This window comes from Bactrocera dorsalis, chromosome 2, assembly GCF_023373825.1.
Source record: "Bactrocera dorsalis isolate Fly_Bdor chromosome 2, ASM2337382v1, whole genome shotgun sequence".
Taxonomy (NCBI): domain Eukaryota; kingdom Metazoa; phylum Arthropoda; class Insecta; order Diptera; family Tephritidae; genus Bactrocera; species Bactrocera dorsalis.
The window spans coordinates 40,413,839-40,425,779 of NC_064304.1; the positions used below are offsets into that span (position 1 = coordinate 40,413,839).

An 11,941-nucleotide genomic window follows, 5' to 3' on the forward strand; every position below is an offset into this window, starting at 1 on the left:
TTATTTTTTTATTTGATTTTTTTCTTGTATTTTTATTATTATTTTTTTAAGTTTTTTTCAATTCGATTTTTTTAGTATTTTTTAGTTTTTGTTTTTGTATTTCATCGTTTATTTTTTTTAATTTTATTATTTATTTTATTAATTTTGATCTTTTTTTAATTTTTCTTTAATTTTGTTTTTACTTTATATTCGTAATTAGGCTATTCTCATGCATTTATTTGTACTTTTACCTTTATTAATATTTAACACTTGTTGGCCCAAGCATGTGTTTGAAGCCCCAAACCCGATTCCTGCACTTGCTTCCCGTTCCCGCAATTTGTGTTTTGCAACTGAATATGTTTGTAGCTGTTAACAGTGTAAGTTTTTGTTGTTCCGTTGTTGCTATGTGACCTTGAAGTGTTAATGCGTTGCTGCAAGAGCCATAAATATGCTCAGCTTTCTGATTTTGAAAGACATTCTTTTGGTTGCATTGCTCGACAAAGAAATTTTAATATACCCAGCAAACCGAGAATGTTTGTTCCATATGGCAATGTGTGTCGAAAATCTGAAAAAGAGGTAAGTTTAATATATTAAGGCAATCGGTGTTAGTTTTTTGAAATTGAGTTAAATTAGGTAGGTTAGTCTGGTAGGCCAATAAGCCACGCATAGACATAGACTAGTTTTCGGTCTTTGCGATAACATAAGGAGTTCAGTTACTAGGGCCATGAGAAGTAGTCATCCCTTCGGATGCCTCCGCTTAACTCGAATTTCGACAAACTAAGTTGTTTTCTGTTGCTCTGCTCTAAACATTTCCTGCAGTCTTCCCGATCTGTCAGTCCTATCCTGCGTACGTGTGTCGCTACTAGACAGCGACCAGTTAGTATTCCCATCATGTTCCTACAGTCTCTTCTATCGAGTGCCAATTGGAATTTGGTACACTTCCGATCTACCGTTTTGCACATGACTTTTAAAGTTTTACGCCTATGTATCTCGTTCCATTGGATTTTTATTTTCTTTACTGTGCTTCTGTCTAGATCGTTGTATAGACACTGCATGAGTTTTCCAATGTTGATTCCGTTTTTGGGTGCTATCCGTACACCATTCTTGGCAATCTCGTTCAATATTTCATTGCTCTCGATGCCTTTGTGGCCACGCACCCAATAGCAGTGAAGTTGCTTGCTTCTGCCGCCACTTTTCACTGCTGTCCTGCTTCCGAAGACAATTCTGACTGATATACAATACGAGGTTGCTGCCTTGATCTTTGCATGACTGCCTACGTAGATGTTGATCTGGCGCAGATTGATATCAACTCAGGTCGTCCTCATAGTCTCTTATATATAAGTACATACATTATTTTAAGGACCTCCGGCGTTTTCTTCTGCGTGTTCACCGTTTCCAGAGTATGAAAATAAGCTCTTTAAAAATCAGAAGAACATAACATGAGAGAAAGAGAGAAAAAGTGATATAAAATCTAGCAGAAACTGGGGAGAAATGAGTAATGAGTGAAAATGAGTTTACTTTCAAAACATTTCTGAAAAACGAAACTAACAGGTCTTATGCCTAAACACAGTTGCAAGGAAAATGCACTAAACTTATACTTTGGACATATAGGCGAAGCGATGTATTGAAAATAATGACGAATCAATTCGTCTACTGAATAGGTGTACATAAACACCCTCCGAACCCCAAGAACAGAATGAGATTAGCAAGTTCCGTTTGAGTATGAATTATTTTACTCTCATTTTAAGTTTATGCCTGAGGTTAATATAAATATATTATTCAATACATGAAGCAAGCAAGTGAAGAAGAATCAGATAACAATTGTCGTTCCTTAATACAAGCATCAAGCTAACCGGTAAGTACATTTTGAGCTTTTTTTTGCAATCAGTTTTAAGTATACGGATATCAATTTTACATCGAATCAAATGAAGTCTTCTTAGTGTTTATCCGTCGCGCCTTTTTGCCTATTAACGCATTTATTTATATTTCAGGTACAAAGGGGGCAACCAAAATTGGCCGTCCGGCCACTATCGCCGAACCTAGTAGCACAGTTGACGGTCAGGCAACGCCAGCCCTAGCCACGGATGAGCCACTCGATTTGGCTGACTTAGATCTCTCGCGTCTACGTTTGAGCAAGAAGGATCTAGAAACACTATCCAGCATCACACCCGGTCTACCGAAATGCTTCCAAGAGCAACTACTGGCCAAATTGCCGCCAACACAGGCGCGCAAATTGTCACGCACGTTGAGTATGCAAGGCGGTACACAAACTGCGCCGGTTAGAGTTTATAAGCGCAGTCAGAGCGGCGGACGTGGTGTGTTACACACCGGTGCTGGGCAGGATCTTAAAGAAAACGTCGCGGAGGAGACCGCTAGCAGCAGCACAACGAGCAAACGTAGCACAGATAGCAGCGAACGTCGGCACTATGATCCCGTATATCGACGGAGTCTCAGTCGTACGCGTTACGATTACGAATCGAGTATCCCTTCGTCAAGCGATGTGGTTTCAAAAAGCCGCAGCAGCAGTGTTTGTCGCGATGATTATGGTAAATCGATGTGCTCTACCTATACAACTGACATCAATGATCGCTACAAATACTACTCACCATATCTTAATAAAACGGCGCCTAAAGATTCGTCTACCGAAAGCGGTTCCATATCGCCGCAAAAACGTTATAGCACTTTAGGTATTCCACGTGAAACAGTCAGTTCTGCGCAAGGGCGTCCACCAAGTGGTTGTTTATCGCCGCCTATTACATCAGCAGACGGTGGTAGCAGCTCATTGCGTAGACGCTCTTCGCAGAAACGTATCTCACGATTTTTGCGACCAGACTTTTTCGACGAACCACTCGATGAGAATCCATTTCAACGTGAAAAGAAACAGCGTGAACGTGAAACTCAAAGTGTGTTGCGTGAAATACGAGAAAGATCACGTGAGCCTAGTAGAGAGCGCTGTAATTACAGTAGTTTTGATGCGGAAGACGCAATGTCACGTAAAAATAGCTTACCCAATGCGGAGAGCTCGGGTATACCACTGAAAATGGAACCGAAACATGTGCGTAATAAAAGCATGGAAATCTATTCAGAATATCAGCCGGCTAGCAGTTCATCTCAGGAAACAATTAGGCACAACCGACGTAGTTTGTCGCGTCCACGTGAGTTTACTGAGGAGTTACGTAAGAATGAGCTGGCTGATAAGATTTTGGAAGAGTTACAATTACTGTCAGCTACACGAACGCAGCAAGATCAACAGCAGCAGCAGCTAAGATCGGCGCTGCCAAGAGAGATTTCGGTAGAGCGTTCTTCGGAGACGACCACAAAGTCGGTAGTCGAGGGGCCAGGCAGTCGTGCGGAAATTGAGGAGAAAGAGTCCTCATCTACAATAAAGAAAATTAAAAAAATAAAACCTAAAGATAAGTCCAATACAACGGAATCTAGTACAGATGCGGATGCGACCGTCACTACATCTGTAGTGAAGAAAGTGAAAAAGATCGTGAGAAAGACTGAAACCACAAAGACGACACTAAACGAAGCTGCCGCCGCTAATTCGAGTACAACAGAGGATAATACACTCACACCAGCAGAAATAGAGCAGTCTAGAAGAGAATCTAAGCTTAAGCGACCTAAGTCGTATCCAACTAAAGAGCCAAGCACTTTGACACCCAAGTTACCTAATAAGCCAAGCACTATACCAGAAATGACTGCAGATTCAAGTTTAGAGGTGTCCAACTCCCAGGCTACGCGTGAAAGCCGACTGATACGACCCAAAAGTTACCCAGCATCTAAGCTAACACCCCCCAAAGAATCGAGAAAAGTTACGCGTAGCGGCGCCGCAATCCCAACAATAGCCGAAGGCAGGGTGAGAAACTCAACGCCACCACTAGCTGTTGAAGAGAAATTCGAGCCACAGACGCCAACATCAAGAGGCACTGTAGAAACTTCATCTTCGAGTGACACTAAACCAACAACAGTTAAGAAAATCGTGAAAGTTTCTAAAAAATCAAAGTTAGCACAACCACTGCCAGTCACACCCACAACTCCGACGCCAGCAACAACGTCCACAACGACTACGCCAGCCGAAAATTCTAAGGAGTCAAGTCCCATCGTTAAAGAAAAATCTCCCGAAAAGAAACCGAGCAAAGGCCTGCTCTATGCTATTGGACAGAAATTCGAAAAACTACGCGATTCTGCTATGAGCAAAGAAAAGAAAAGCGCAACCTCCAGTCCCGCTTCTTCGGCAAACGGTGCGGTGGTAAAGAAAAAGTCGCCAGATAGTTCATCACCAGACAAAGTAAAGGATAAATCCACCTTACTTAAAAAGAAGAAATCTCTAGATGGCACTTATGCAAAGACTGCCGTTGAAAACAATACAGCCGTTAAGCCACCTGGTACGGAAGGTGAAATGAAGGAGAAACCAGCAAAGTCGGATAAGCGCTCGAGAATTGACGCAGTAATCCGTTCATTACGTGAGCGCTCCGTACCACGGTCACGTCCCGCAACCGAAACAAACTACATAAAGCGCGCCGTCAGTGTAGAGGATATGCCGGGTACGTTTAATAAGAATGCAGTTAACCGCGTATTAGGTCTTTTTAAACGCAATGATAAGGAAGCAAATGGCGCAGAGCGGCGAGTACAAAGCACGCGTTCTACCAGCAATATTGAACGTCAGATACGCGAAACATCGCCGTCGCCCATCTACCAGAACACGGGCGAGTGTCATCGTTCCAGTAGCATTTCAGCCGCCATTGCCGCCAACTTAGGCTCCGGACGGAAACCAGAGATCACTGCCACATGTAGCTGTGAAATTGCACCGACGCCTAGAGTTAACACAGAAGAAAAACAATGCGCCGAATGTTTACAGGACGCCGTAGCGCTACAGAAATCCAAGAGCAGCCGCGATGAAAAAGATGTCGTATTGTCGAGCAAAGAACTGACACAGGGCAATAAGGACAAACGCAAGGGACTCATGTTGGACCTTACCAAATTGGATAAAATTGATAATAATACTACAACGAATCGCAACAACATAAAAACGACCTACATGAACGGTAACGGCATCTACTCGAATCTGCCACCTTACCCGGGTGCCGTGAACAGTTCGTCAAATAACAGCTCCAGCCAGCAATCCATGGATAATGCCACTAATAATAATAACTCGTATATGACTAATAATAATTCATCAATGCAGACCTCGCAAACATCAGGTTATCGCACCTCGTCCACACACGAGATAAATCGCAATCATTTACTAACTCCATCTACTGAGAACATTGCCAATTACTCATCCGACTCGCGCAGTTATCAAGATGATTGTGCCTCAACTTCGACGTTCCTATCGCCAACTGAAGAGCCTGAGCTCTATTTCGATAACTGGTCTGTGTGTTCGGAAGATAACTACATGCTACACGCTTCACCTTCGCCAACTGTATCGCGTCTCTCACGTGCATCGCAGCTCTCATCACCGACACGTGGTGAAAGCTCCGATCCAAATGAGAGCGTAATTGATCGCATCAAACGTCGCAGTTTCTATTGCCGCTTTAACGATAAGAAACCTAAGCGCACGAGTAGCATTGTTGGACCGAGTGCAGTGCGCGACTACTATCGTGAGCAACAGGCCGCCGTAAAAGCGCGTTCTAGCACTAAAGTAAACACCAATGAACGCGCCAAATCACCAGACATTACACAAGAGTTCTTCAGACCGTTGAAGTTAAGTCCGGTTGGCACTGAATTGAAACCACCCATCTACAAAGCACCGCTCGACTATGCCACCAACATCACAAAGCCGCGTAAGAGCCTCAACGATATACGGCCTACCACATCACCATCATTGATCAGCAAACGCTATGGCTCCACTGCCGACAGCGATTATATGTCATTAAGTAGTGGCGTGCCAATACGCTATAAGTCATCTGCCAGTTCAAGTCCTTACGAGAGCAAAGGCTCTTCGGCGACTGGTGGCTTGAGTATGGGTGTAGGCACCAGTATTGGCGCTGGTACAGGCGTCGGCAGTACCTACTACAATACCTACAGCCCGAAACGACGTTCCTCATATACATTCAATGGCACTCTGCCCAGTGGTGCTACACTCACCAATTCCACTTTGGACGGTTACGCGACGGTGGGTCGGCGACCTATACGCGCCTACGATCATCGCACCATGTCATTGCTCGATCCTACAACCACTCCTCCGTCGACCGGTGTCAGTAGTAGTTTCAGACGAGAAGCACGCACGCCAGTACGGGACTACACTTCAAGCATTTCGAGGCTAGTTGTTGCACTTACCTAAAATTGTGACACGCCATCAATATTTTTAAATTTTCTAACCTCTTTTAGATCGAGTTCACGTTATCGAACTTCATCGGCCACACGCAGTCCAACAAACATTTGATGTACAACACCGCAGAATGGCTTCTGTATCTTCTGCTATTACTCGAAACGGAATCGTGGCAGCAGCACGCATACCGCTTCGTCGTCGGCGTCCTCAAGGGCTAGTGGCGACAAGAAACTGCAGGAATGCACAACGCGAATTAGAAATAAGTTTTAATTCTACTACGACAAATAGTGTTTACTAAGAAACTAATTTAATTACCAAATATACATACAGTATGTAGGTATGTACATATATGGTAGCGTACACTTACTTAAGTCTGATTCACACCGATCGATAGATGTGTATATAGGTCCACATGGAGGTACAAATGTAGACAGAGTTCACACATGGTTCATGAGAGCTAAGAAAAGCCATTATAAATGGACCCTTTTTGGAGTAAATATAGTTAGGGTAGAATTTGAGAATGTAGCGAGTTGAAGACTTTGATAAACCAGTTCAGCTGGACGAAGAAAGGAATTGTAGTGATGTAAATACAAAGTATGAGTACAATATGTGCAGCTGTTAATTTAAGGTTATTCTTTGGCGTCTTTCGGCTTTAATCTGAAGCAACATATGAAGCTTAATGGTATCGAGAGTATAGTGTTGGAAGGTTGTGTTTGCTGAGTTACTGAACGCTGTCTTCTTAAATACGAAGCTGCATCAAAGCGTTCTAAAATAATTCATTAATGTGCACGACATGTTTCACCAAAAGTATGAATCAAACATTATTCTCAATTAAAGTGTTAATGAACTCGTATTTCCATGGATGCAATTTTGGGGCTTTGCGTCATTTGGGGAGAGCAGGCTGCTAGGGTGTTCTCATCTGTACCACACTTTAAGTCATTTAGTTCTAGTCATCTTCGACCACTCTACAATATGATCACTATTTGGGTTACTTAATTGACTAATTTTCAAGGTTTGCTTAATTAAGGAAGTAATGGAGCTCAATTTACTAAATATACATAAAGATTTTATCATTAAATGATTCGAAATTTTAGTTTATTTTCAACGAAATATTATTGATTATAAACGAATAAAATGTAATTGTCTCAATTAACAGTCGATTAAGTTCGATTTAACGGATAATTGAGCTCAATTAAAAAAAAAAAAATATTAAAATATTTATCGTCAGCTGATTTCAAATTTTGGAATTCATTATAAACGATTAAAAACAGAATTGTCTCTATCAACTTTATCGAATAAAAAGGTTAATGGCCATATCGAAATATACATAATTTTGGGACTATTCGCAATTTGAGAGCTTCGCTCAATTTCACTGAGAAGTCCACATTATATTCTCAACTTTTAGATTAGCGTAGAAATTGGCAAGTCGGTCTCGAAAAGTATGTTCTCTTAGGTTACGAAGTCAGGTAAGATTATAGTAACGAAATGTGTGGAAAAACTAGATTGCCGTTAGAAATATTTTAAATAATTAAACTTCGAAAAAAGAAAAGTATAAAAAACACTCTATCTACCCTAAAAATCTAATTATTAGGCTCCAAAAATATTGTATATTGGTTTGCATGTCAGTTGAGAGCAATTATCTGGCTGATGATCGAAAGTTCAATAAAAGCTCCCAGTTAGTAGTACAAATAATGGAATTAGTGAGTTGCCAAAACAATTGTCATTATTTTGTCTCACCGCATTGAGCTTCCAGCAAAGAGTTATGCAACCGCGAAGATTTCGGTGTGAATCATACATTTAGAAATCTTTAGAGAAATTAAGTAGTAACGAAAGCGATTAATAACTATATTTATTAAATTAATAGACTAATTATGATTACGATATGAATTATAAGCAGCTACATACTATATTAATAATGACTGACTTAAAAGAACAATAATACAATTTGAATTGAAATATCAAAAGCTTTTTGGTTTTTATTATCTCATAGAACCTTTAAAATGTGCCTTTTTTATTTGGAAAATAATTTCAGTGTTTAAACAACTATGAATTATTAAATAAAAGTTATGTAATGTTGAAGAACTTGGCATAAATATTGTTAGAGTGTTGCATGATTTGAAGAAAGAGAGAGAGAGAGATAGCGAGAGAGAGCTTTTACTTATATTTAACGGCTTGAGATGTCAGAAAAGAGTGTGCATTTATGAAAGTTTTGTATTTGAAATATGCTTTTAAAATGTGTAAGCGCCTCACAAAGATTTCAATAAAAAGTGAAAAGTTTACGATAAAAAGTAGTAAGAAAATTGAGAAAAACGTGAAAGCTAAATAAATAAAACAAATTTCGGTGTTTGTAAATGTTTTTAACAAAACATGAAAGCTTGCATTAATTTATTTTAATTACTCAACAAAAATGTACCTTTCGCAAACTGGTGCCAAACATTTTATAATAAATGAAAGCTTTCGAAAAATTCAAGTTGAAGGTTTCGTAAACAATTTCATTAATCTTTCCGCTGTTGAAGAAACAAACTACCAAAAATTGATTATTGAAAATTTAAAAATTGTAAAAGCGCTAAAAGCTTCGAAAAAATAGTGAAAGCTTTTAAGTAACAAATCAAAGTATGGTTTTAATTTCTAATTACCACTTCAAACCACTCTTAACAAATAGTAAAAGCTTTAAAAGCTCAAACTTTAAAAAATGTGAATGCTTTTACGTTATCAACGATATTAATATATTTTGTTACATTAATTTCCAATTACCGCTTGTATGAAATGACTGTGAAAATATCGTAATCAATTGAAGCTTACATTGAAATTGTTTTTAAAATACAGGTTTAATATAAGGGTACAATAAGTGACATCGGAAAAAGACATTCGCTGCCAAAAACATGCCTGAAAGCTCTTAAAAGTTAAAGAAACTGCAAAAATATCTTTTTTTCTACATTTTTTAAGTTTTACAAGTGCTTTTGAAATACCAAAGTAAAACAGGGTGCACAGTTTTGTGAAAATAGGTGAAAGCTCGCAAAAAGTTAGAAAGAAATTATAATCATTATGCGATAATTTGACTTTACATATTTTAATTTTAATGAAAGTTTTTGAAATTTCATGAAAGCTTTTAAAAACAACACAAAAATGCAATAATATCTTGTTTTATAGCTTTTTTAAGCTTTGGAAGGGCTTTTTAAATACCATAGGAACTATAGTTTTTGAAAAGAGGTGAAAGCTCTCACGAAATTAGAAAGACATCTGTAATCACTACGTTACGATTTGATTTCATATATTTTAATTTAATATCTTCTTGTATACCGTTTTTAAGTAACCAAAAAAGGGTTTATATTTTTTGTGAAAAGAGATGAGAGCTCACAAAAATTCAGAAAAAAATCTATAAATATTTTGTTATGATTTCGTTTTATATATCTTAACTTTAATAAAAGCTTTTGAAATCTCATGAAAGCTTTTAAAAACAACACAAAATTGCTGTAATTATTTTATTTAAAATCTACAGTGAAACTATATGCCTTTAGTTTTCGAAAAAAAGCTTCCATAGTCCAACGTGTGAAAGCTTCTAAAAAGTCACACATTTTTTGCTGATCCACTTAATTTTTAAAAGGAATGTAAATCTCAGTTACCTGCAGGCTTAGATTAAAACAAACTTGTTAAATACCACTTCGAAGAAGCAATTTTTTTTGGTTCCTTTCGAAATTAGAAACTTTCACATATGTGCATATGTATATCGAATACGAAATTTATGTAGTTTGACTAACTTTATGTACACCAATTTCTCACTGGTGACACTGTCATCAGAACATTTATTTAACATAACGGGAAAAAGTGGTTGCACAGCCATAACCGAATAAAAGTGGGCGTAAATGGAATTTTTTGTGAATTATGAAAAGAACTGATTTTTTAGAACGAGCACAAACACAAAAGTAATAAAAGAACTATAATCCCAAAGGTAAATAAAAACACAAAACGAAATAAATGTGTATGTTTGTAAACCTGCACTCAAATTTAATTAAGAAATTTAATACAAAAATTATTTTCGAAATTAGAAAATTGTTAAATCATAGAAATGTTAATGCTATTATATCTAATAGCGTAAATTAACGAAACATATTGGTAGGCGGACACACTGTTAGTGTAATTGTGTAAGACTTGTATGTGGTGTGAATACCCTCTTTAGTGACAGCGAATACGCATAGCGAATTTTCGAAACGAATGCAACAAATACGTATGAACTCAAAACAGGCTGATAGACTTTAACAATGGAATTGTAGAGAAATTTATTAGATTTGAACTGTCTGCGTACTTAAAGGCACGGCATGAATGAAAAACGTAGCTACTTGTTTAGCGAAAATGTAGTTAAGCCTAGATATAAAAACTAAATAAGTTGAAAGTATAAAAAATTAAAAAAAAAAGAAAAAAAAATTATACAGTTTAAGAAATAGTTAATTGAATATGTATTTAGCAATAGCAGATGCATGGATTTGAAGAGTTAACTAGAATTCAAGATTAAACATTTGCCAAGTTCATTGAATCAAAAACAAATAAAAAAAAATTAAATAAAAAAAATAAATTTAAATATAAAAAACAAATAAATAAATAAAAATAAAATTATATTTACTTAGTAATAAAAATCTAAAAAATGCGCACAGTTGTTTATTTGAATTACAAAAACAGCTACTATTTACCCATAGTGCATATTGTTTAGAGAATTTTTCAAAAAAAAAAAACTTTATTTTTATTCTCCAATAAATAAATAAGAATGAAGTGAATGGCGAAACACGAAAACAAACATTTTTTTTTTTTGTGGGAAAATAAAAATTCATTAGAACCAATTTCAAACTGTTAAAATTAGCAACATAAGCAATGTAGACACACAATAGAAATAAATAGTTTCATAAATAAATAACAACTATGTAAAATTACAGAATTAAATACTTTTGTAATTAGCAGTTATATTGAAAAACACCCCTGCTTGTAACTGCAGAAGAGTACTTATTAAAACATTTAGAAAATCTGTATGAGCAAATGTACTATTAGACTTCCATATACGTATATACATACATAGAACTGTTGCGTTATTTCTCATTTATGGAAATACGAGTACAAGAAGCAATTTATTTAATAAAAAAATAAATACATTTTTGTTACTTTCATTTGAACTTTTTTGTTTCAATAAAAAGGAAAGGAAATATGCTAATTTCACTGCATAGCAAACTTTTAACTTTTTGCATGAAAACTCCTTTTAAATAAGTATGAATGTAAAAAACTTAGACGTCAGAAATTGCCGTATGACATCAAATTACAAATATATTTTTTTAATAGGTACAAACATCAGCCTCTTTTAGAAAATAACTGTTAAATATAGTACAATAATATTGGTAATATTTGGCTTCTTGAAGGTCTTTTTCAAGTCTCTAACCATAATTTTAGAGCATTCCTGCGCTCTATTTGCATTGTTAATGCTTCTTCATTATAGAGCTTTCCTGATGAAACTTTTCGTTTTGTTTCTCCGGCCTTCGTGTTTTTAAATACAATCCGAAGCTTAATGGGGCAGTATATGTTCTTTATTAAGCCTTCGTAATTTTCCGATTTATGGTTTTCTTGAAAATATTGGACAACTTTTATAAAACATTTCCAGCAAGTTCTTCCTGATCATTCAGTTTTTCTCTGTTGCCGTATTTGTGGGCC

At 36.9% G+C, this 11,941-nt stretch overlaps 1 protein-coding gene across 15 annotated transcripts in view; it reads left to right on the forward strand.

Annotated features, from left to right (window-relative positions):
• LOC105224603 (STE20-like serine/threonine-protein kinase) overlaps nucleotides 1-11,412 on the forward strand; it is a 132,806-nt gene extending 121,394 nt beyond the window's left edge. For all 15 annotated transcript variants that reach the window (XM_049447320.1, XM_049447325.1, XM_049447316.1 and 12 more), the window contains 2 exons: nucleotides 1,971-6,243; nucleotides 6,313-11,412. In XM_049447320.1, the coding sequence (XP_049303277.1) occupies nucleotides 1,971-6,243; nucleotides 6,313-6,367 (4,328 nt within the window). In that variant the 3' untranslated portion in view covers nucleotides 6,368-11,412. The remainder of the gene's footprint in view (nucleotides 1-1,970; nucleotides 6,244-6,312) is intronic.
• Nucleotides 11,413-11,941: the final 529 nt, after the last annotated feature.